The sequence below is a fragment of the Phaethon aethereus genome (assembly GCF_964289735.1).
Source record: "Phaethon aethereus genome assembly, chromosome: Z".
Taxonomy (NCBI): Eukaryota; Metazoa; Chordata; class Aves; order Phaethontiformes; family Phaethontidae; genus Phaethon; species Phaethon aethereus.
The window spans coordinates 68,408,807-68,433,552 of NC_138577.1; the positions used below are offsets into that span (position 1 = coordinate 68,408,807).

The window sequence follows — 24,746 nt, forward strand, 5'->3', positions numbered from 1 at the left end:
CTATTCAGGGGTTGCAGAAATTTAAATTAGCTGACATTTTCGGTATCATAAATAGAGGATTATGGGTTATACTAGTATGATCTGATGACAGTTACCCTAGTTCAGACATGCCATTTCTTTCTTTTTTCCCCTTGGCAGTTACACTATATTACTAAGCGCAATCCACAGTGTAGTGGTGATTGAGTTCACAAACACTGTCATCACAAAGATGGGAAATTAAAATGTTCCTTGCCAAACTTCATAAAGAAATTGCGGGTGAGGAGTGGAAATCGAAATTAGGCTCTCGGGGCTTTTGGTCAGTGTACGGTGTCCTCTCCAGCACGAGTCTGCCTAACAGAATGAAGGGAAGAATTTTCCTCATTAATTCATGTGACAAGGAAGTGAAACAAACCACACAGCTTGTACTACAGAGTTTTTATTGCTTCATAAATTTTATTGAGATAGAAATTAACCAGTTTCCTCTGTGTTTTAAACAGAGTCAGTTTGTGTTTATTGACACAGGCAAAGCTCATCTGTGTTCAAGAATAGATCTGTTTTCTGTTAGAAAAGGCTGCACTTCAGAGGTATTTTTAATACTATTGTGTTAACTTGACACACCATACTTAAGAATCTGTGGTTTGGGATTTCTTAATTTAGCAACAACAGTTTTTCTACCTGATTGGTTTTGTGATAAGTGGTGAAGTATCAAGGAAGAGGTATCAAATTATAAGAAAACCACTGTGAGATGCAGCAGACATGCCAAAGTCAAGACATGTTTTTATGCACTTCCAAAAACTTTTCAGCACTGCATCCACATTAAGGCTGCTGCCATGTTTACTGAAGCATTTGAACAATGTTTTCCTGCTCATTTAGGGAGGAACATAGGCATGGGTGTGTTACACTGTGGCAAACATTTAAGAATGTCTTTGATTTAAACTGTATTATTCATTAAGACTTTTAAGCTGCCCTAAAACAGATGGAACATACACATGGAACATTTGTTTGGGTTCTTCAATACAGACAGGTCCATATTTGAAATGGAAGCTTAATGAGCTGTGACTATCTGAAAAGTGAAAATGTATAGGCAGAGCCCTTGAAACGTCACCCCTTTTTTTTCCTCTATTTTTACAATAATGATTGTACAAGGTGGGATTTGCATCTCTGAGCAGTGAGTTAAATACTTCCAAATCTCCTTGAAATCAATTTCGTGTGATCACACATACAGATTGAAAACCATGACTTTGAGATTTACGTTCTGTGAATAAAATTTACGTTCCCTGAAAAGCAAAGAAGGCTGTCAATTGCATGCCTCCTAACCTTCATTGTCTATTTCCCTTCGGTATACACAAGCCCAGCGCGCCTGCGCGCAGTTTAGCGGAACAGCTTTCTGCTCTGTCGATTTTGTTTTATAAAAGCCCTGTTTTCTTTATTGCCTTTATCTATTACATCTGTAAAATTTATTTAAGCAATGACAAATTTCTGTTTTGGGCCTGGAGTCTAAAAGAATAACTACTGTCAGGCTATTGGTAAAAGATTTGTTGGGTATGACTGTTCATTAAATTGCAAGGATCTGTGGGTGAGGCCAGCTGTCTGAAGCTGCTGTGAGTAGGTGGGTTATGGGCTGTACTTAGTGAATATACATCATCAGAGAGACAAATGTGCTTCAGCAGCCTCTTGTTTCGTTCAACTAAAATGGATGTTGATTTTGGAAAGCTCAGCAAAATCACTCTCATTTTTCTAAATCAGGTATCATTCATCCTACAGAACACCCATGAAAAACAGCATTTAGGTTAAATATAGCAGCATTACTTCTCAGCTTTGTAAGTTGACAAGAATAGCATTACATTTATTTCCCTTTAAAAAACGCTTAAGCTGAATGCAGTGCCTGTGAGTGAGAGCTAATTGACAGCACTGTAAACAGGAATGCTTGTACACTGCAAGAGTGCAAGTCCAGGGTGCTGCAGTGCTTACCTTTTCACAGTGATTTGCCAGTTTTTCTCGGCCACGTTTTATGTCCCTGTAGGGGCAAGAAATTTAATGTTGCATGCACTGTTACTATTATTAAGAAAGGCTGTAAGAGAATATTCATACAGACAAAAACTTGAGTTACTGTGTCTGTTTGAACCACAGTAGCTACATAAATAAATTGAAAGGCTGCTGTATTTTTAATTTTTATTATGCTACTCCAGCACTACGGGTGCTTACGGCTCTGTTTATTCAGGTGTTCACCTCAATAACTGAAACTTCAGTAGAATCTGAAAACAAGCTATTTGATGGACTACAAATTATGAGTTCTCATTCTTCAGGGTCTAAATAGGCTTTCAGCTGAAAGCCAGGGCAGGAGGAGAATCCTTCATTTGAAACAAGCTTTTAGTCTGCACTTGATCTCCTTTGGTTTTGTATGAAAAGCTACATTGGACTGAATGACAGTTGAAAAGGCAAGCTGCTCTATCAGGGGATTTAGCAGAAGGAAGCTGCTGTTCTTTCAGCCAGAGAGCTGAAAGAATATCAGAGATTCTTTCCTTCCCAGAGAGCTCTCTGAATCTCTTGCTAGTTCAGTCCAACGGTGAAGTCGGTGCACTAACAAATATGCAAAGGAGTTTAACTGAAAGTATGTCTTACTGTCTTAGTACTGACATTCAGCTTCAAGAAAGTAAATAAATACTCACTTCTGGCTATCAATTTCTATTCTGTAATTTAAAATGAGAATATCCTTTCCTAAAAGCTGAAATTATAATGGCAGAATCACCTAAAGCTACAGCTAAGTTAATTAAAAAAAAAAAAAAATTCAGGAAATAAAAAAGAGCCACTCCCTTCTGTTTTTTCAATATCCAGGAAAACTGAAAGCTGGAGTTACTGCAGGTGGTTTCTGCTAGTTGATCACAAGTTCCATTCCTATCAAAATGAGTCCTTAAAAAACTGCTTTCCTTTTTTTTTTGTTCCAGTTTTACATTTGATAAATAGGAAAAAAGACATAGAAGACTTTGCCTACTGTAAAATCTAGTCATGTTACGCAGTGTTTAAATTCTTACACAAGAAAAGGGTTTCTGCACATTTGGTGACAGCACATTATGACTTTGTAAATGCTCTGTTGGTAATAGTAAGATTTATGCATACAACTGGAGTGATAAGCAGTTGTTTAAAAATAACAGTAATAATTAAAGGTGAATGTTTTCAAAGACAAGTCAGTATTCTTCGGTGTCAGACATGTAAGAGTCCTACGTAAATGCGCTTCAGACCCTCAGGAGAAGGCTAGGGAAAAATAATGACATCATGATTAGTTCTGAAAGCGTTTGTCCATTTTGAGCACAATGTGATATTGATCTAGAAACACCACAGACTGGCTAAAAAAGAACGTGTCTGTGTGTCCACAGTTAGCATAGCACAATTCCACAAGGGATATTTTTAATCAAATCTGTTTTGGTCACTGATTTTCTAATACACAAGTTACATTACGGAACATACCAACATTTGTATGACAGTTCTGTGTAACTGAAAGATTATCCTTCTTGATGTGCATAAAATTATCTTAGGAAATCTTTCTTAGTATGTACAGATGAAGAGTCTAGCTATTTGAATGTTACACCTTCCTTTCGTACAAGTGTATGTCTAAGGGCTGATCTTTGTTACTGATGATTATAAGCAATTAGGAGTGTGTTACTTTCAGGGAAAAGGCTTTTGGGCCATTGTTGTACAGCTCAGAGTCAATAAACTCTGAGCTGCTCATAATAGCCTTTCTTTTTCATTGAAGCCTTGGACTTGCCCTAACTTCATCAGAGCGGAGGAAAAAAGAATAATGTGAACAATAGCGGCCATGGAGTTTGACTTAGGCCTAATGTGAGGAGGCTGTAAAAGCTGTCAGGGAGCTTGATGGATTGGCTTTCGGGCTGCAGTCCTCAGTGCAAAGCAATAATGTTGCTGCCTCTTGTGAGAGGGCTGGATGTGCCACCTGGGGTCAGAGCTTATCAGCCTCAGGGACCGACATCTCAGATGAGGCCAAAGTGCAGTCAATAATTTATACAGAAATTTGTGTGTAGATTCTGGACTAAAGCAAGCATTATCTTGATATTGTTTGTCTGACCAAGGAAAGAATGAAGTAACGTCTGAAAGTTCAGCCTCCTTTTTTCTTTCAGTGACATGGGAAAATAGTCCCTTAATATTGAAATATGTGTTTCTGTCATCATGTTGGTTGTATTTTAATGAGGGAGGGCATGCCTATGATGATCCTTTGAGGGATGTTTCATTGCCAAAAGAAATGCTGAGATTTTTAACCGCTTCTATTAGGATTCCTAGAACGCTAAGATTTTTATTACATTTTATGCAACACTGCTCTGTCTTCAATGTCTAAATAGTTCTGTTTCTGAACCTATGGGGGTCAAAGGTTGATCAGCTCTAGTGCATGAAAAAGCCAAGAGAAGCTGTAGTAGCAGCATAGATCACAGCAGGTCAGGGAAAACTAGCCAGGCTCTTATTAATAAGTGGAGAAATTGGGACAGCCTGCACAAAGGACACTTAGAGGAAAATCGTCCAAACCGTCGCTGGCAAGAGAAGCCTAGCAGAAAGTTTACTGATCACTAGTGGAAAATCAGTTTGCTGGTAGCTTACCTTTGCATTGCATCAGTATTGATGAACAGCTGGAATAAGCCAACTGGTTAACTAGATGTTTTACTAGTTTACCCACTTGGAAGGTAATTTAAGTTGGAAGAAAGAAAGTCACAGTGAACTGTTCTGCAGAACTCTGGCACCTATTGAAGTTGGTTAGTTAAGAAGTAGCTCGCTTTTGTTGTGTCCCAGCGAAATGACTACCTTGCTTCAGCAGATGCTAACAAAAGCCCTTTTACCTTACTTCTGCTCAAGGAGAACACCATTAGTCATAATTAATTAGGCTTGTTTACAAAATGGAACTGGTATCTTAAGTGTGTTACTGACATACTTGTAGCTGTTCTGGGCATCTTTTTCGCCACTAAAATACAAGAATTTTATAATGGGAAGGATAGCACTGCCCACTATTTTTTACAGAAAAGAACTGTTTGTGGGATAAGAGCTGTGAAAATTACGTAGCATTTAGCTTTGGCAATGCATAATATTTGCTTTGTGATTTTCAAATCTAGAAGGTAGAGTTTCAAGAATAGTTTTGGGTTTTGATCTGTTAACTATAGCAACAAAAGGCCTTACAATAAGGTTACTCCAAATCCTAAGCTGAAGCAATTGTGTACAACTCTTCTTGTACACAAAGAAGAGCCTCAGATGTGTAAGGTTCTTGATCTGCTTTTCCTAGACAGAGGAAAAAGTGGAATGGTGGGCCTCACCCGTACTGTAGTTAAATTGATTCCTTTTCAGTGCATGGGTGGGAAAGACGTAGAAGAGGCAGAACTCCTCATTTACAGTTGCAGTATTCATAGGACTCTAATGTACATCTCGTGCTTGACTATACACTACTTTTAGCTTTTTGTATTTTACTGTGAAGTTTCATGGTAGGGTATTACTGTATTAAGATCTTAATATGAGTTTACCTCCACAAACAACAGATGTGACACTGCAAGTCCCACAAATGGAATGAAAGATGAAGAGGTATGTCTTTCCTATTAGCTGTACTAAGAAATCCTGAGGGAGTTCTGCAAAAGAAATCCCAACCTTTTTTTTTCCCCTGCCCTTTGTCTTGGATGTGTCTAGGTCTGAGGTGTTTACTTACCCTTTTCCCAGGCTGGAGACAATGAAGTCTTCACGAAGTAAGAAAAGCTTAATGCAGAGGGAGAGATGTAAAATGCAGTTCAGTAGATTTCAGTGTTTTAAGCCACTGTTTTAAATTGCTATTTTAAATTCCAGTGAATGGAATAATAGAGAAGTTATCATGTCTAGTAACTGTAGTTGGCCTTTGTAAAGAATGGCTTGTTAGGAGGCTTTATGATTTACTGAGGCCACAGCTGGCTGCCAGCAGAGCTACAGGAATGTGTTCCCTCTTGGGCTTGGTAGCTAGAGATGAAAAGGATCCAAAGCTGGCACAAAGGCAAATAAATGCTTTGACTTTAAATAAAGCATCATAATTTATAAGAGGCTCTGCTTCTCAATCCCAATGAGGTACATGGATCAGCAGCAGCTCTTTGAGGTTCAGCAGAATTGCCTGCCTGGCTCAACTGCAATTCTGGTATCTGCAGTCTACAGATTTGGAAGCATTTTCATGGTTTGGGCTTGGAATTGTTTATCCATGCTGTTTCTTTTTCCACAAATTCTCTCTCTTCTGTTCTCTCTCTTCCATTCCTTTATGTTTCATTAGCTGCTTTACTGTTTGGTAAATAATTGTACCACTCCGTGCACCTGGCAGCTCTTTATCATCATGTAGAGCGCTGGGGAGCTAATCACCGAAGACACCTGAAGGTTTATAGGTGCATTTTGTCATCTGTTATTTGCTTGGTTTTTACTCTCAAAGTGAATTGCTCCTACAGTAGCAGGGTTCAGAGCTGGGGCACAAACTTCTACTGAGATGTCCTAATATTTACCTGAGGAAAAAAAACAAAAGCGTATGAGCTCCTTAAGAGACTGGGTTTTTTTTGATAGACAGATACACACATACATGCATACACACATAAATTTATACCAGCTTCCCTATTTCTGCAGCTGTTTCTCAACAGTCGGCTGATGAAAACAGTAGTTCTGTGGTCTGGTATCTGAGATGAAGAATAAAAACAAGGCTGATAATTACTAAAGGAACTCCTGAATACTTGTCAATGTGAGCAAAAATGGGTTTGGTTTTCCATTTTTGGTCTTACTTCTCATATTTAAACAACAGTGCTTCTTCCTACACTCCAGTCTTGTTCTACTTTGCTATTTGCTTGCTTTTACGGGTGAAAGAATTTGGGAGAGAAATAACTAGCTGAAGAGATCCTGTAATTAATATAAACTGCGGGAAGCGAGTGTGACATGAGTTGAAAAGCCCTATGTTCTGTTGCTTATCTCAAGTGACATATGGTCCTAGAGTACAAGCAAAAGCAGTGGATTGTGGGGCTTCTTTTGCTATAGTAGAAGGCAGAAGAGTGTCTGTGTGTTCTATAGGGCAGCAACACAGGAGCTGAAATAACACCCCTTGAGAAGCGAGTGGGAAATTCAGGGGATTACAGAACAGCATTTCCTTCTAAAATTGAGACTGTGACATTTTTCAGTGTCGGGCTATGTGAATCACAGTTATGATTACTGAAGTAAAAGAGAAAAAAATCTGCTAGAAACAAAATCCTTTCTTTCTGAAACAGATTTGGTTTTCTTCAGAACACACAGATGTTAAATGATTTTCAACTTGCATTTTTAGTGTCAGCTGAAATAAAGTAAGACTGCGGTTTTATTCTCAAGCTTCAGTAGAACAGTGAAGTAGTGCAGTTGCTCTGGCCAAAGAAAAGGTAAGGTTTGTACAAAACAAATCTTTAGTTGTACTCCAGAGGTCAGAAACCTATGGTTAATTTATAATAACATTAATTGCACATTTTCCTGTAAATACTGCAAACATGTGGTCTGACATTCAAGAGGTGTAACAGCAATTTATCCCAAAGTTTTCCTACTCCTGCCAAAATCTAATCACTTTGATATAAATCTGACAGGAGAAAATTATGTTGGTTGCTGTGGCTTCATAGTTTTCAAAATCACTGTTATAAGTAGCTCATATTTTAGCAGAACTATTCAGTTGTGGATAAACCTACAAGCCATCTGGGACCCAACCTGATGTACTTTCTGAGGTATTACCCAGTTTTCATTGAGTCTTTTGCTGCTCTTTGAATTAGTGTAAAATTTAGCCTCCTATTTGATTAGGGCCATTTGTTTTTCTTGCAGCTCTCCATTTGCATTTAGATCTTGCTTACTCGTTATTTGGTAGGCAGACTGTCTTTAGAAGAACCACATGCTGAAAAAATTACAGTGGCATTGTTACTCCAAATGATACGGGACATAAGCTCTTTGATTAGATGCTGCCCTGTTTTCCAGACACAACTTGCCTTTAGTGTTTCAGTCATAGCTTCATTCAGAGGCATCAGCATTCACCCTCAGCAACAAGTCTTCCTAACGTGCTGTTTTGTTCTATACTAAAGCTGGAAAAGGATAATGTTACTAGGGAGGCAAGAAAAAGAAAAGAAACCAGAGCTTCTTTTAGTTGACCATTCAACTGAATATTGACCAACTGTCTTCATGAGAAAGAAATAGATGGTGGTGAATAAGCTAGAGTCTAGTTTTCCAAGAAGCTCAATGAGTTTCCCAAATCAATACAGCTCATCAGGCTTCAGAACAAAGGCTGCAGGAGACGTGACAGTGATGGAAGCGGCTGTGTGTTCTTTTGTGTATTAAGCACATGGGCTCGTGGGGAAACAGGCCTTCTTCAGTTATTTCAGTGGTCATTTTTCTATATGCACAGGGATAAACCTCTAGATTAAGAAAATGTATTATGGTTATTACTAGGTGGGATGAAAAAGTTGTCTCCTTGATGGCCCAACTCCATGGCTTCAAGAGGTACTCCTCACTGTGTAATTGCTGCTTCTTTTCTGAATGCAGATGAGAGTATGTAAGGCAAGTCCAGGGAATATGTGTTTTGTTTGTATATCATTAAAGGTATAACACAGCTTTTTCAAGCAAGGGTGGTGGTTGCTACTCTAAATATATTGTACTGATGACTTTATAATGAAGGGGGAAAGAAAAGGGCACACCATTTGAATGAAGTGTGCATGAAATGTATGCTGACGTTACTCAGAAGTTACTGGAAATCACATGGATATGAACTATGTTTGTTATGCTGTTGAAGAAGCAGCTGTAGTTTATGTAGCTAAAGTAATGCCAGCCTGCTTTAGCCACCAGCAGGGCAACATTAACTAAAATAGCAGGTTTTAGCCTCTCAGCCCTTTAACCTTTAAGCTTACTATGCTTTCATAAAGTACTAAATTAACACCACAGCTAAGTGTCTCAAAGGTTTATGATGGTACCAGCAGTATTTCATTATGCTTCTTTTCCTTAATGCTATCCAATCTTCTCAGCTTCATTGCTTTACAATATTTGTTCAGATAAAGTCCAGTGTCCAGGATGACTAATTGCAGATCTGTGCTCCAGATGGCTGGATTACAGGATGTGGTTAAAATGACTTTTCAAACATGCAGCACAGCAGTAGGGCTCTTAAAACAAACAAACAAACAAAACCCCAACCCCCCAAAAAACCCCCACCAACAAAACCAAAAAAATCCCACCAGTCTTGCATTTCCAGGCCACCTGACAGTCATTACATTCTCAGGCTTGCTGATGTTGATGTCTGTTTCATGTGCACCTGCTGTAGATGTAGTTAAGTTCTTCTGCCATGCTAGACAGTGTGATTAAAGTAGTAAATAAATTGTATGTCTACCAGATCAGTATTCAGTGTAGAAGACTTGACTTCATACGTAGAATGTTTACTGTTAATTTTAGATTACTTTCTTGATGGAAGCAATCAGGGAGAAATAAGCCATTTGCATTGCAAGTCTAATATAAACATTGTTCTGTGTTTTTTATGCCTGGATGAATTGCAGGTGTATATATGGATGTGAGATTGATGATGATGTGGTGGATGTTATGAGGCACATGAGTTATACTGCTCTTACTAAACCAATGGCAATGAAAAAGCTTGAGATAATACTGAAATTAAAGATTTAATCTTGCAGCTTTTTGCATGTCATATACTTTAGTTACTCTTAAAACAGTGATGTCAAATAGATATATGTGAGATTAAAGAATTTGCAGTGCCAGATGCAGAATAAAATGTGTTTAATCCATGGTGGCAGTGCACTCACCGATGACAGATATGCCGTGGTTTGGCTATCCCAGGCATGTCTGTATTATTTATACTTGGCAAGGCTGTGACAAAAGGCAAACAGAACTTGGTTTGCAAACAAATTTGTGGATTCACTGATAAAGATATGAGGAATTAATTTTGCTGTAATGTTATGTCAAGTGATGACGTGATGCCTTCTCAAAACTGAGAATTGCAACTCAACCTTGAAGAGCTGCTATGCCACAGGAATATTGCTACAAGAATTTATCATACTAACCTTTTGAAGAAGTAATCTTATAAAAATTTACTACAAAGCATAGTATACTTCGGTAGATCCTCTGGCATCAGCAAAAGTCTGACAATGATACTTGGAATAATAAAGGCAGTAGGCAGAACTGTTAACAGAATGGGAATTTTGAGCAAGTAGGACTCCACTTAGGTTTAAACATAAGTAACTTATGTGACTTTTTAAACATAAGTGACTTTTGGTGACTGAAAAGCAAACAAATGATTCCTAGTTGTGGAAGGTCATTTAAATATTCTTCAACAAATCAGTTACAGAAGTGTTCAGAAAGACCTTGTGGAGATCTGCTTTCTCCAAAATTTTGCAGATACTTTTGGCCAGATTCTCTGCTAAAAACAGAGAGAACAGCTCCTTTTACAAAAATGATGGTGTACTCATTCACCCATTCAGATTACTGGTCTTTTTGAGTTTTCTGGGAAAATAATCAACTTGAACTAAACCAGAATTTTGTAGCAGTGTGATTTGAACACAAAAGCAGCCTATGCTGTAAACATTGTCAGGCTTTCCAGTCTGATTGAGTAATGTCTACTTATATTGGAATTTGAACGTATTTCCAAAAACTGGGGCCTGCACTTAAGATAGTAATGTGATAATTTGATTTCTAACCACATGATCTCATTTTCAAAGTTTTGAATACAAAGCATAAAAATTCTTGGTTTATGTTCATTGCAGAAAACAGAGTCAAGAAAGCAAAAGGATTAGTATGTTTTCAACTAGATCCTTCAGCCTTTTGTCCTTTAGATGAATGAACATCTGCAAGAGTGCATCCTGTTAGATTTGAGTAGATCCTTCCAAGCTTGATGTGGCTGCTAGAAGTGCAGTGTCAAGGTAGTCAACATGAATGGCACCTGGCTTGCTACTGAAGATGCCTCGTGATTGTGATGATTTTAGGTCAAAATAGCACATCTGTATTTGTTAGGCTGACTTTAAAAGACCATGGCTCTTTCTTCAAATAGTGAACAACAAATTTTGGTAGTTCATTTCCAATTTGTGATGTATTTCATTTGATAAATCTAATTAATAGTAAATAGGCAATTTTAGTTCTGTTCTTTGTCATGCAGTCACTTAAAAGAAGGAAGGGAGGGGAAAGGAAAGAGAACAGGTACATCACACCCACAGAACTCATAAAAAGTGCTTCTTTCTGTAGATTTCTGAAAATAATTTTATTACAAATAACTTTTGTGACATGTGACCTTTCATTCCATAGTACAATACAAGTACAAATATTCACAGTTATTTTGTACAGATTATTACATTACATCTATCAGAACTGCTTATGTAAAATGGTTGTGTGCTCCTCTAGGCATGTGTTAGTTTTTCCTATCTGGTTTTGGGTAATTTTTTGCTGTGAACATCGTGGTTATGAATGTGATAAGTAAAGAAAAAAGCTCATAATGGTATATGCACTGTGAAGGAAAACAGCAAAATACAGCAAAATTCTTGATCTTAACAGGCTAATGAAATTCCCCTTCATGTTAAAGGAGGGACTTCTGTTGACAGCAGTGGGCACTAGGTGACATCCTGTGTGCACTTTCACTGTACATTAAAGCTTTTGTGTATGATCCTGCCTTGGTTAATAATGGATTTTGCCAGGAAAGGTACTGACTAGTGTAGGTGAACTGTAAAACTTCTAGGCAACATGATGCCATTTTCTTGTGTTAGACACTGTTTTGTAATTCCTAGATGTAACACGCTCACCACTTACTGTGTCTACTCCTTAATGATAAAGAGTAGCATGGGTAGCAACTTTTGAAAATTCTTGTTTTCGTATTCTTGGCTGCTTTAATTTAGGATATTTGTCACCGGAGACTGTGGAGGATATTGCTAATTTCAGATATACTGTAAATGTGAATAATTATGTACTTTGCAAATGTAATGATACACCAAATTAAATCAAGAAATTTACACCATTTGGGGGTAAGTTTTTCTCTAGAAAAACTAGATCTTGTGAACTGTGCTCTGGTAATTGGTGAAACTCTTCAGCTGACACCCTTACTTGGTAGAAGAAACATTTGCATGTAGTCTAAATATATTCATTGTTATTTGATCCAGCCTCATAAGAACAGGGTTATGTATTTGGCCAGGTTTCCTGAACTGGAATCTTAAGAGTCCCGATACTCTTAGGTACACTGCATTACAAGCACCTTAATTTTCTTCCCTTTCTTCAGTAATGGTTGCTTTAAATAGTTCAGCCTCTTGTGCTTTTTCTAAGGTGAAAATACATGTCTTTATTCAGACAGTGTGAAACCTGTGGGTTCCTCAGACTGTCTTTGCATTTTCACTCTTGTTCAGGCAGTGCTAAATAAATGAATATTACATGATGTGTAGTCTAATGTATAGTCTAAGGTAATGGGAAATCTCATTACAGGAACTTCTTACAGCTTGACACAGCCACAGTGAGGTTTGATCCTCTTTGTGGCATGTTAGTTACTTCACAAGGTGGGGGGAGTATGCGGAGAGCTATGCCCCAGCACACACACATTCAAAAGGGGAGCTGGAACAACTTGCAGAAGGGTTAGCGTGCATCTGTGACTGCATGCCCAGCATACTCAGCTGCAATACGTGGAGGTGAGCTGAAGACGGCTGTAGGACTTTGTGTTTGTGTACTGCCTCTGAGACAGTACGGAGAAGTCCCAGCAGAGGTTCTTGTTTTGAGCTTGAACTCTGTACCAGGACAAGTGCTTTGTATCAGAGAAACCTGTAACAGTACACCCTGTCTGGGTGCAGCAAGAATAATCCTTTCTCTTCAGTAGTACATCTAGTATGTAGTGTGGACTACTTACCTTTCTCATCTCCGTTTTCATTTTCCAGTGCTTTGGTCTAATAAGCCTCCAGTTGCACATTTCCTTAGGGGTCAGTCCTACCTCCCATGTTACTTATATTCTCTTGACCCATTTCTGTGATAATCTTAGAAGATTAAATGAGCTACCTTCACTGCTGGTTCTGTGGAATCTTACCTGTGGCTGAGTAATGTGCTGTTCATTAGGGAAAGGAAATTTATTCCTTGCCACAGTTATTCTAATGCAGCATGGAGATTAATCTTCCCTCCTACTTACACACTGGGGCCATTGCTAAGACTAACAAACTTAATGAGATGCTAAATGTAACTGACTTTAAGGGAGGAACTTGTGTTTGCTTTTGAAGTATTGACTTTCCTACACTGGAAGGTCATTTGAATGTCTTCTAAGAATTACTGAAGTGTGTATTGATTTCAGGGGGTTTTATTATTATACCTACTCTATGCCTTCTACTTTGCCCTCTTTTCTATTAATAGGTAACAGACTATCCCTAGCTCTGTTATATAAATTAATAAATAAATAAAGCACACGCAGAGGTAGATGAGACTACAACTATTGAGAAAGATACTTATTTAGGAATACACCTTGATTAAAAAAACCCAAAAAACAAACACACACACACCCCCAACCCTAACAATTGCATTTCAACAAAACGAGAAAGGTGAACTAGCTGGGGAAGAATGAACGGCACAGTCAGTTCTCCTGTAATACTCCATGGGAAGTCAGAAAGCTCTCCTTGCTTTGTACATTTAGAAGGAAATTGGACGAACACCGGTAAATGGACAGGGGGGAGCAATTGTGCGGCTGCAGGGAGATGGGCTGCATGATATAATAGAATGTAGCAATGGAAAATACCTGTGATTTTCACTCGGAGCATTATGAAGTCACAGCTGACAAGCTATTAAGGTGGAAGGAAAGTATCAAGGTTACCACAGAGACACCTTTTTAATCTCTCTCTGGTGTGAGAGTGGCAGCTGGGAATATAGCTTGGAGTTGCTTGTTGAAAGAAAACTCATTTCCACTGACAAATACTTCCTCAGTGGATCTACTGCCACATTCTCTGCGTTCTCTGCCCCTACGTTTGGGTAGTGTACAGCTTTCAAGACATGGTGTGATTTCAGCACTCCAGGAAGACGACACGGCATCTGCTGTCCCACAGCCCACAGCTCCCCTCCACTTGGGCGCTAGTGGCAGAGGCGCTGTCGAAGCACCTGCTCCTCTCCGGGACCGAAGCCTGTTCCGGCGGAGCCCGCCGGGCCGCCCTCGAGCCCTCGGCCGCAGGAGCCGATCGGACTCCTCCGCCCGCTGGCCTCTGCCCGCCCAACACCCAATGGCGCCGTCCGGGCCCAGGAGGCGGCAGAGGGCGGTTTCAGCGCAGCAGGCCGCGGGTGCCGCGGCTGACGCCGGGCCCCGGCTGCCCCCGCCGCTCCTGCCCGCAGAGCGCTGTACGCCCGCGTGCGCCCCTCCACCCCGGCTGCCCTCTGCTACCAATGGGCTGGCGGCGACGGGAGCCACCGAGCTTGCGCGCGGCCAATCAGGAGCCGGAGCTGGCGGCGGGCGCGGGCCAATGGCGGCGGCAATAGCCGCTCCGTGGTGGCCGGGCTGAGGCGCGCAGCGCCGGGCAGCCCCTCCGCCGGCGGCTCGCGTTCGGCGGGCGTCAGGGGTGTTTGTTTCTTTTCCCCAGGCTGCCAAGTTTGCGTAGGCCATAAAAGTGCGGCATAGTGCTTTAACCCTAATCCTTCTAGGTACTCAAAGCCTGGCTCTGCCCCTGGCTGGAAGAGCCGTTCATCCTTCAGACCAGTTCGCCCCAGCATGTGAAATTATAGTTGCCTTAACATAATGGCAGCCGAAAACCATGTGGGGAATAATTTTCAACTCTGCTACAGAGAATTTTCAAGGAAACCCCTGCTGGCCTCCTACCTCTGCTAACAACACTTCAAATAGTTCCCCGCTGTTAAACAGCCCCTGAGGAAATAAGCGGCTGGTTGCATGTTTACTTTACCTTGGTGCAGCAGAGAGGGATAGGTTTAGTGCAAAATTAGAAACGGCACTGGTAAGACAAAGCAAAAAAGGCCGGCTGGACGCGTTCTGGCACAATGCCATTATTATATCCGTTACAGAAACGCTGCAGCTAGAACATGGGAAGTGTAGAGGAAAAACAAGTCGCAAGGCTGGCAGCTGCGAGTTAGTGTCTTCAGTGTCTTTCTAGTGGAAACATTTTGCGTCCTGCCTTTCTTTGCTAGGTAAAATACATTTTTTATTTCAGTGCATGTTGTAATGAGAAGACATGGCTGGTTCAATAATACTGGCTTGTGTTTATCTGCAGAAGTTAATGAATTAAAGGGGTCATTATGCTGGCTAGTCCGTAAATGTGATGATAAATTACGTGAAGAAGTGTTTGAGGGCAACCTGAAAACATTTGAATGACAACCCCCACATACATTTTATTGTTACTTAGGCTATCCTTACGGTGCTCACATTTTACAGGGATCATTTGAATAAACCAAAATTAAAAGTCTGCTTTAGATGGGCAGATGAATTTACATTTAGTAATAGTCATAAGTGGAAAAGCAATTAAATTGCACTACATTTTTTAAAGGATCCCTCTTTCTATGTATCTGTATTGTGATTCCTCTTAGCTTTACTATATGGTTGCAATTTCATGTCCAGTCCCTTCCTTTCCACAGAAGAAAAAGCAAGGCAAATATCCACATTTCCATCTATATCTGCTGAACAAAACTTGCAATGCATACGTGTCTGTGTTTGTGTGCTTGGATATATGCAATTTCAAATAAATAGAAGCATCATTATCATATTGTTCAAAGCAAAGCAGATTCTTCTCAGTCACCTACTGATTTAAACACTGTAACTGGTGCTTATTTTATGCTGGCTGGCTGCCAAGCGAAAGCAATTATGTGCAATAATAGCAAAATTAAGAGGTGAGTGTTGCTGTTTTACAGCAGGACATGGCAAAAACCATTTCCTTCTGTCAGCTGTATCTTGATTACACACGCAGTCACACAGGCACACACTCTCTCTTACATACACATGCGCACACACGCTCTTGTTCTTTGTCGTTTGCCATCTTTCCTGTGGGTTTTAAGTTGAGGTCACTGAAACCAGAAAAGAGGAAGAGTATAGACCACAGTGTCTGAAAGCAAATGAGAATAAAGCTCTCACTTCGTGGGGAAGGAGAGAAAAAAATGCAAAAAAAAGGCAAAACAAAAAACCTACCCAGCTATTGTTCTAACTGTGATAATACTCTGTTCTCCCACTGGCAGGTGTTCTAGTGGTAAATGTTACGTGGCGGAACAAGACTTACGTGGGAACACTGCTGGACTGCACAAAGCATGACTGGGCCCCTCCTAGGTAGGCAAACATTCTGAGTCTGGTTTTTCTCTGCTGTATTTTCACCCCCAATCTCTGTCAAGAGACTGTGCAGAGATTAATAAAAAACAACTGGTTATAATTGAAAACATGCATCAGTGAAACGAGTAATTCCCTGTTCCGCACTGAAATGTGGGGTGGGAATTTTTATTTCTTTTTTGTTTGTATTTTTGAGAGGGAAGTGGAAATACATGGCATTCAATCAGAGGGCAATTAATTTAAAATGCATTTCTGTAAGTTTGGAAATTTTTTCTCTCCATTGTTCTAATTAGGTGGTCTTGTTCTTACCATTTTTGTCCTATTGTAATGACTTTCCCTTTGAGACTGTAACATTCACATTTGGAAGAAGGACATCTTTGCTTTAACATGTATGAAGGTTCTGTTACGGGAAGTGGTGTTGCTTTGATATTTATTCAGTTCACGGCTCTGGATGATGAAATCTGCTCTTCTTTATGTAGGTTTTGTGAATCGCCAACAAGTGACCTGGAAATGCGTGGAGGACGGGGCAGGGGAAAACGGGCAAGGTCAGCTGCAGCTGCAGCTGTACCCGGGAATGATGCGAGTTTTGCAGAGTCTAGAGGGCTTCAGAATAAGAATCGAGGTGGTGCCAATGGGAAGGGGAGGAGGGGCAGCCTTAACTCAAGTGGGCGCAGGACACCTCCAAACTGCGCCATGGATGAAGTCAAAGCCAGCCCCTCATCCACAAACAAGAGGAAAACCAAGCCTCCAATGGAGCTAGATTTGAACTCCAGTTCGGAGGACAATAAATGTGGAAAACGTGTTCGTACTAACTCTAGAAGCACTCCCACCACCCCACAGGGGAAACCTGAGACTACTTTTTTGGACCAAGGCTGCTCTTCTCCAGTGCTGATTGACTGTCCTCACCCCAACTGCAACAAAAAGTACAAGCACATTAATGGACTACGATACCATCAGGCTCATGCACATTTAGACCCAGAAAACAAACTGGAGTTTGAGCCTGACAGTGAAGACAAAATTTCAGACTGTGAGGAAGCATTGAGTAATGTGGCACTTGAATGCAATGAGCCAAGCACAATTTTGCCAGGCTTTGATCCACTGAAAGCACCGACGTCTCCTTCCTCCATCACTACCCCAGGAGCCCCCAAGGGAAAAAGGGAACTGACCAGCAACGGCCCCAGTTCGGTTATCAGTTCCAAAACTGGCAAGAATTCTGGCAAAAAGAAGGGTCTGAACAGTGAATTGAACAGCCTTCCCGTAATTTCTAATATGGCAGCCACACTGGATAATTGCTCTGTAACAGAGGGCAATTTGCAAACTGAAATGCCAAAATTGGAGGCTGAAGGGTTAATCGACAAGAAGAGTTTGGGTGATAAAGGCAAGAAAGCGAGCAATTGCAAAGTGGATAAAAACCTTTCCAAACTGAAAACAGCCAGGCCCATTGCCCCAGCTCCAGCACCAACTCCTCCCCAATTAATAGCTATACCTACTACAGCCTTTACAACCACCACTACAGGGACAATACCGGGACTGCCCTCTCTAACAACTACTATTGTTCAGGCTACACCAAAGAGCCCTCCGCTAAAACCTATTCAACCAAAGCCCACAATTATGGGAGAGCCAAGCACTGTAAACCCAGCTCTCACGTCACTCAAAGACAAAAAGAAAAAGGAGAAACGAAAGCTGAAGGACAAAGAAAGCAAAGAGACGGGAAGCCCCAAGATGGATTCTAAGCTGGGAAAGCTGGAGGATTCAAAAGGGTCTGGGAAGGACTTATCTGGACATTTTTTAAAGGACCATCTCAACAAGAATGAAGTGCTAGCTAATGGACTGTCAGAGTCTCAAGAGAGCAGGATGGCAAGTATTAAGGCTGAAGCTGATAAGGTTTACACATTCACAGACAATGCGCCCAGCCCTTCCATAGGGAGTGCCTCCAGGATGGAATGCAGCACTTTGGTGAATGGACAATCTGCCATGGCGCCACTGCACGTGTTGACGCAAAATGGTGCAGATAGCACGGCTGCTAAAACCAATAGCCCTGCTTACTCGGATATTTCTGATGCGGCTGATGATGGTGGCTCTGACAGCAGGTCAGAGGGCATGAGGTCAAAGGCCAGTTCTCCGTCAGATATTATTTCTAATAAGGATGGTGTTGGAAAAGGACATTCTTCAACCACAGCACAATCAGCTCAAGCGAAAGAGTCCCTTTCTCCCTATTACCATGGCTACGATCCTTATTATTCCCCAAGTTACATGCACTCTGGACAGGTCAGTGCCCCAGCAGCTGGGAACAGCAGTACCCCACAGGGACTGAAGATCAAAAAAGAGGCTGAGGAAGAGGCTGAAAAGAAAGAAAAGGCAGAACCATCAGATGGCAAGAAAAGCGAAAGCACTTCCACTAATTTGCAGCCACAACATCAGTCAGTAATAACACAAAGACACCCTGCACTTGCTCAGTCACTTTATTATGGACAGTATGCCTATGGGCTCTATATGGACCAAAAGTCCTTAATGGCCTCTAACCCTGCTTACAGGCAGCAGTATGAAAAATACTATGAGGACCAGAGACTAGCAGAACAGAAAATGGCACAAACTGGGAGGGACTGTGAAAGGAAGAATGACCCTCCCATGAAGGAGGTTGGGAAGGATGACAATAAGCAGAAGAATATTCCATCTGCCACTGTCTCAAAGGCCCCTTCAACTCCAGAGTCCAGCAAAAATAACACTAAAATAGGGCCATCAGTCCCTAATAAAGGTGAGGAGACAAGCAAATCACAGATCCTTTCCAATCACCAGCAGCAGCTTCAGTCTGACAGTTTCAAAGCCAAACAAATGGAAAACCACCAGCTCATTAAGGAGGCTGTGGAGATGAAATCTGTTATGGACTCCATGAAGCAAACGGGAGTAGATCCAACCACAAGGTTTAAGCAGGTAAGATTACAGGAAATGGAATAAGAGTGTCTTGATTTATCCTTAAGTCATGTGACATTTTGTCCCTGATTCTGCTATGTTTTTCTACTTTTGCAGCCAAACAAATCTTTTTTTTCATCCTTTTTTCATGCTGGATAGTACTGTAATCTGTGAATAGACCAATAGACCTTTCGATCGAGCTGTTTGAAAATGAAAAAAAAAAAAAAAATCTAGCAGCGTGGTGACAGAACCCAGACTTAAGACCTGAATAGACTATTTTAAATTACATGCATGAATAAAATAGAATTAAATTTCTCTTTTAGATTTAAATTCTAAGCAATTTGCTTAGATCAGAAATGAGACATTCCAAGCAAAATAAGCAGCTTTCATTGTGAGAGGACTTAAAGTAGATTTGAAACGTAGTTTGAAGTGTTTCTTTTTTTTGTTAAATGATAGTTGGCATTTACTAAAGATGGGTGAGCTGCTTCTTTGAAGAGTTGGCTTGAAGCTCAGCTCTTTATCTTAACCCAAGGTGACCTTTTTGAAGCAGTTAAGTTCCCCTTCTCTCCTCAGCCAACGTCAAGCCCCTACAGACCTATACAATGGATGAAATCCTCTCTCCGCTGAAGTCAGTGATAGTTTTGCCATTGACTTCAGTGGAACCAGAATTTCATCCAGTGGCTTTGTGCTGACCTTCCTAGATGTCACATTGCCTTCATTCGAGGCAATGCAGCTGTCTCTGTGCTCTGAACTGAGCCTCAGTGCTTGATGCTTTCATGTTCTGTTGTACGGTACATCCCAGACTTCACCCTTACGAGCTGTCTTTCAACATATGGTGGGGTCAGGTGAGTGGGAGTTAGGGAGCTCTAAAGGAAGTGGGATGGTACAGCCTCGAGTAGGAGAAGATTTCTGCTGGTTCAGATGAGTATTTGAACCAGGCTGTCCAAGCGTCTAGTTGTGTGCTTATGTTTCTGTTGCGTGTGCCATAAATGAGCGTCAGTGGGAGACAATGTTTACAATTAGCTCTTGTGTATCCTGTATTAGAAAAAAAAGTCTTCCTGTTCCTGCTTAGTACTGGTTTGTAGTCTTGTGAAGAACTCACCTACCTACTTCTAAAACATGTTTATACACTGTTCTATGCAATATATTATGCAAAATTGTATTTATGATATCCTGTACATATTCATTAAATGGTGTGGTCGTGATCCTGTAAATACGTATCCATGTGTAACTTTACAAACTTGAAATAAGACTGTCAGCTGATGAAGTCTGCCTTAATGCCTGACTTCCACTGATTCCTGAATGTTTGTAACATCAGAGGCAGCATTAGCATCTTTCTAGTCAGATCAGTTTTTCAGGTTTGTTGTTCCAGGTAATCTGGATGCTCTGGCATATTATTAGCAAGCTTTAATTTTGTGGTTCACAGGTATTTTTTGCTCTCTAGTGGGAAAATCTCTCTGTGGGCTTTAATTAAAATGTTTTATGAATAGCGTGGTCTCAGAACTTTGATACAATGCATATGTCTTTCATGATTAAACTAGTTAAAGGCATGAAGAAGGATATAAGATGAAGCAATTGAATTAAATTTTTATAATAGTCTCTTGCTCCTTCAGGGGAATATTGGTTTGACTTTGAGCTCAAGGCACTCTGTAGCAAGCAAACCTCTCCTCTATGTAATAGGGAAATGTTATTAAAACAGCTATTAAAAATACATTAACTGAAGTATGGGAAATATCAATAACGATCTTATTTCAACATCCAAGTTCAGAACAAAATTTTTTTTCTCCTCCATATTAGGATCCAGATTCACGAACATGGCATCATTATGTCTATCAGCCCAAATACCTTGATCAGCAAAAATCAGAAGAACTTGATCGTGAGAAAAAGCTAAAAGAAGACAGCCCTAGAAAAACACCTAACAAGGAAAGTTCCCTGCCTAACCTTCCTGTCTCATTAGCAAGCATTAAAGAGGAGCCTAAAGAGGTCAAGCGTTCTGATTCTCAATCAGTGGATGAGAGCAAGATAAAAAACGATGATCGAAAGACTCCTGTAAATTGGAAGGACTCTCGGGGTGCTAGAGTAGCAGTTTCCTCACCAATGAGTCAGCATCAGTCATATATCCAGTACTTGCATGCTTATCCTTATCCACAGATGTACGACCCCAACCATCCAGCCTATCGCGCAGTCTCTCCTGTCCTAATGCACAGCTATCCTGGTATGTATTCTGAAATTTGCCTTGCACACTAGTTAAGATTTACACCCTCAAAGTGCAGTAAAGCCTGCATTTTAATATTTCTCTTAGTAGCTAGGGTAAATTAGAAGCTTCATGGGTGACATTTGTTTTGCATGTGCTTCCACTAGGGAAAGTTCTGTAGATGAAACTGATTTAATACAAGATGTTCCTTTTATGAACTGTCACAGTTCCCAGCTACAGTTTTCTCAACCCTTGACAGTCTGCTATTGCTGTTAGACTGACAGATAGTTTATTGCCTATAAAAATATTCTAAGCACTTACTGTCAGAACCATTATAGTTACTATTCCTTTCACTTAAAGATGACCCATAAATGTTGGAAATGGCTATCAGCTCAACACTCTTTATAACCTCCATTCATCAGGGTAAATTAGGTGAAGAAATTGAAGAGCAAAGATGCCATTTGATAGTCACGTGATACATTTTTGATGTTATCCTCTGTCCTGGTGTCCCCTCCTTCCACCTTGGTATAACCAAAATGTAAAAACAGTAACTTGATGTGGTATTTGTTGTTTACCTGCAGGGGCCTATCTCTCTCCAGGATTTCATTATCCAGTTTATGGGAAGATGTCAGGGAGAGAAGAGGCAGAAAAAGTCAATACCAGCCCAAGCATCAATGCGAAATCAACCACTGAGTCCAAAGCACTGGATTTGCTCCAGCAGCATGCCAACCAGTATCGCAGCAAGTCCCCTGTTGTAAGGCTTGCATCTGTTGTTACTGAAGAGTGGTACATATGGGGAGGGGTAGAGAACATAATTTTAAAAAGCACACAATCTGGCATCAAGCTCTGAATCCATTATTATTCTTTATAGCACTGCTTAAAATAAAAGCAGTTTATAGTCAGGATGCTTCCATGGCATAAACTGGAAGTGACACATACAACACAGTTCTGTTCTGAGAGTCTTCCTATCTTAAACGAATGTACTCATATATAGAAACATGGATTAAGAGATACCTCCTGGTGCACAGTTTATTTCAGTTAAACAGGAAGCTCCTGTTTGGAAACAGATAATTAAATGATTAGTTGGGACTGGAGATTTGGTAATATCCCCTCTCTGTATTTGCCAAGAAGCCACATCTTCCAAATAGCAGATTACCAGCCCCCATTGCTGAAGATTTCCGTATTGGAGCAAATACTGTTACTTTACTTTCAGATAAGTTGATGCTAGTTTTAACTGTGAGCAAGTCACTAGCTCTGATTATATTTTTAAAGGGGCTTTCTTGCTATTCGGGCAGACTTGATCCCCAGAGTGCATTAAAGAGGGCTGAGGATTCATTTACATCAGCTTTCAGCAGCTCGGCTAGGTTGTTCAGGCATTGGCAAGTCAGCCAAGCTTAAGGGGCCCCAAAACTAGAAGTCATCACAGTGGCTTCAAGCTGCAGCGTGCTACTTCAAAACCTCTGTGTCTTGGAAAACCTGCCATTAGCCGATACACCAGCTTCGGATTAGAATCAAGCGCAAATAATCCAATAGAGCTACTTCTTCAGAAAAAATCAGCTTCATCATTTGAATTCAAAAGGTTGTTGCCAGGTAATGGCAAGTATGGTTTTGTTGTGATTTCATCCCTTTTAAAATTCTCACATCAGTTTTCTTTCTGTTACTAGCCTGTGGAAAAATCAGCAGCTGAGCGTGAACGGGAAGCAGAAAGGGAACGAGACCGTCATTCTCCTTTTAGCCAGCGGCATCTCCATACGCACCATCACACACATGTTGGAATGGGTTACCCCCTTATACCTGGACAATATGACCCATTTCAAGGTGAGGAGAAGGTTTCCAATGGTGGCATTAGTTTGCCTCATGGAGTTGTTACCTTATTGAAAGTCATGCCTATGTGAAACATTTTGAATAGAAGTTAAATCAGAAGTACTTTACATTTAGGAAGAAGGCTTGAAAATTCACAGCATGGACTAACAGCAAATGAATAGCTTCATGCCTGAGACATACCAAGTTTTGTTTCCAAAAGTGGGTTTTAGAGCATTATTAAAGGTGTACCAGTTAGGCTGTCATTCACATGAATGTTTTGATTTCTACTGCAAATTGACGTTAACTGGCTGAAAAAACCCAAACCAAACAACCTCCTTTTTGTATAATTAGGGTTGTGTAAGCAATGGAAGAAGTGTAGCAAAGACAAAAGCTTTTTATACTGAACATATTTTATGTACAAGGCATTGCAGTCACAAGGGTTTGAGCTTGTTATAATTTGACCATCTGAAAGAGCACTCTTTGTATTTTGGCAAATGCAGTGCACAAAGTTGCAGTCAGGGAAAAAGCAGCACAGTAAGATACCATTCATTCTCCCTAGGTTTTATAGTGGTCTTTGACTGTTTTTCTGTAACTCTGGACTCTAGCTGAATTAAAAGGAGATTTGCTCCCATGCAGCAAAGTACATGCTATCACAATTGGTGGCTAAATGACATTAATTCATTACGTTCACTTGGTGCTTCAGCAGTTATTTTTCCTGTGTAAAAGTCTTGACATTTCTCAGTTTGATTCAGTGATTTCATATGCCTTTTGGGATGCATTATGCTTGTTCAGTAGGAAAACTGTAAAAATGATACGTTATTATGAAAGTATTGTATTCTGAGCAGCTGGCATGTAGTTTCTGTAATTCACTGTGACTTTTGATTCTTGTTGTTTCCTGGTACCTATTATTTCTACTGAGCTTCCTATTCAGAAACTCATACAAACCACTTAGCATCATGCAGTGCAGTACTTGGAAAGGAATACAGTAAGTAGGAATACTGTATTTTCTTATATCTATCAAGGACAATTCAGTTTACTATATGAAGGCATATTGATCATACTGGGCAGACCGTCTTAACACTGTTGCCTGTAATATTTGCTATTTATGTAGTGTTAAAACCCCACCATTTTTTGTCTGCTTACCTTAGAGATGCTTCCTAACATTTCTCTTGAGCACAAAAATCCATTAAAACCAGAAGTACATCAACATTCCTTCATTTTTTCTTTCCCTCAGGATTGACCTCAGCTGCCCTTGTTGCCACTCAGCAGGTGGCTGCGCAGGCATCTGCATCTGGTATGTTTCCTGCACAAAGAAGGTAAATAGCCAGCAAATCTTAAACTGTGTATCTTAACATAGAGAGGAGAAGGCAAATCATAGGTTTTGTAGCCTGATAGTGTGTAGTTCCTTGTATGACACAGTTTCTAAGGATGAAAAAAAACTTGGGACTTTGGGTTAATTATAGTTTTATTATCTTTAAAGTGATAGTTTGTCCTTTATTGTGTCCTTTAACTGTAACATAGATCATTAGGAAGGAAGAAGTCTTCTGAGATTTTCCATAGACTCTGTTTTAAGGATTGGTATTAAGATAAAACAAGTGATTATGAAATACAATTTATGATACAAAT

At 40.3% G+C, this 24,746-nt stretch overlaps 1 protein-coding gene across 2 annotated transcripts in view; it reads left to right on the top strand.

Moving 5' to 3' along the window:
- ZNF608 (zinc finger protein 608) overlaps window positions 1-24,440 on the top strand; it is a gene marked incomplete at both ends in the record, with an annotated part of 87,144 nt that extends 62,704 nt beyond the window's left edge. For both annotated transcript variants that reach the window (XM_082013488.1, XM_082013487.1), the window contains 6 exons: window positions 16,129-16,216; window positions 16,693-19,144; window positions 20,921-21,338; window positions 21,899-22,071; window positions 22,982-23,135; window positions 24,355-24,440. In XM_082013488.1, the coding sequence (XP_081869614.1) occupies window positions 16,129-16,216; window positions 16,693-19,144; window positions 20,921-21,338; window positions 21,899-22,071; window positions 22,982-23,135; window positions 24,355-24,440 (3,371 nt within the window). The remainder of the gene's footprint in view (window positions 1-16,128; window positions 16,217-16,692; window positions 19,145-20,920; window positions 21,339-21,898; window positions 22,072-22,981; window positions 23,136-24,354) is intronic.
- Between the last annotated feature and the right edge of the window lie 306 nt (window positions 24,441-24,746).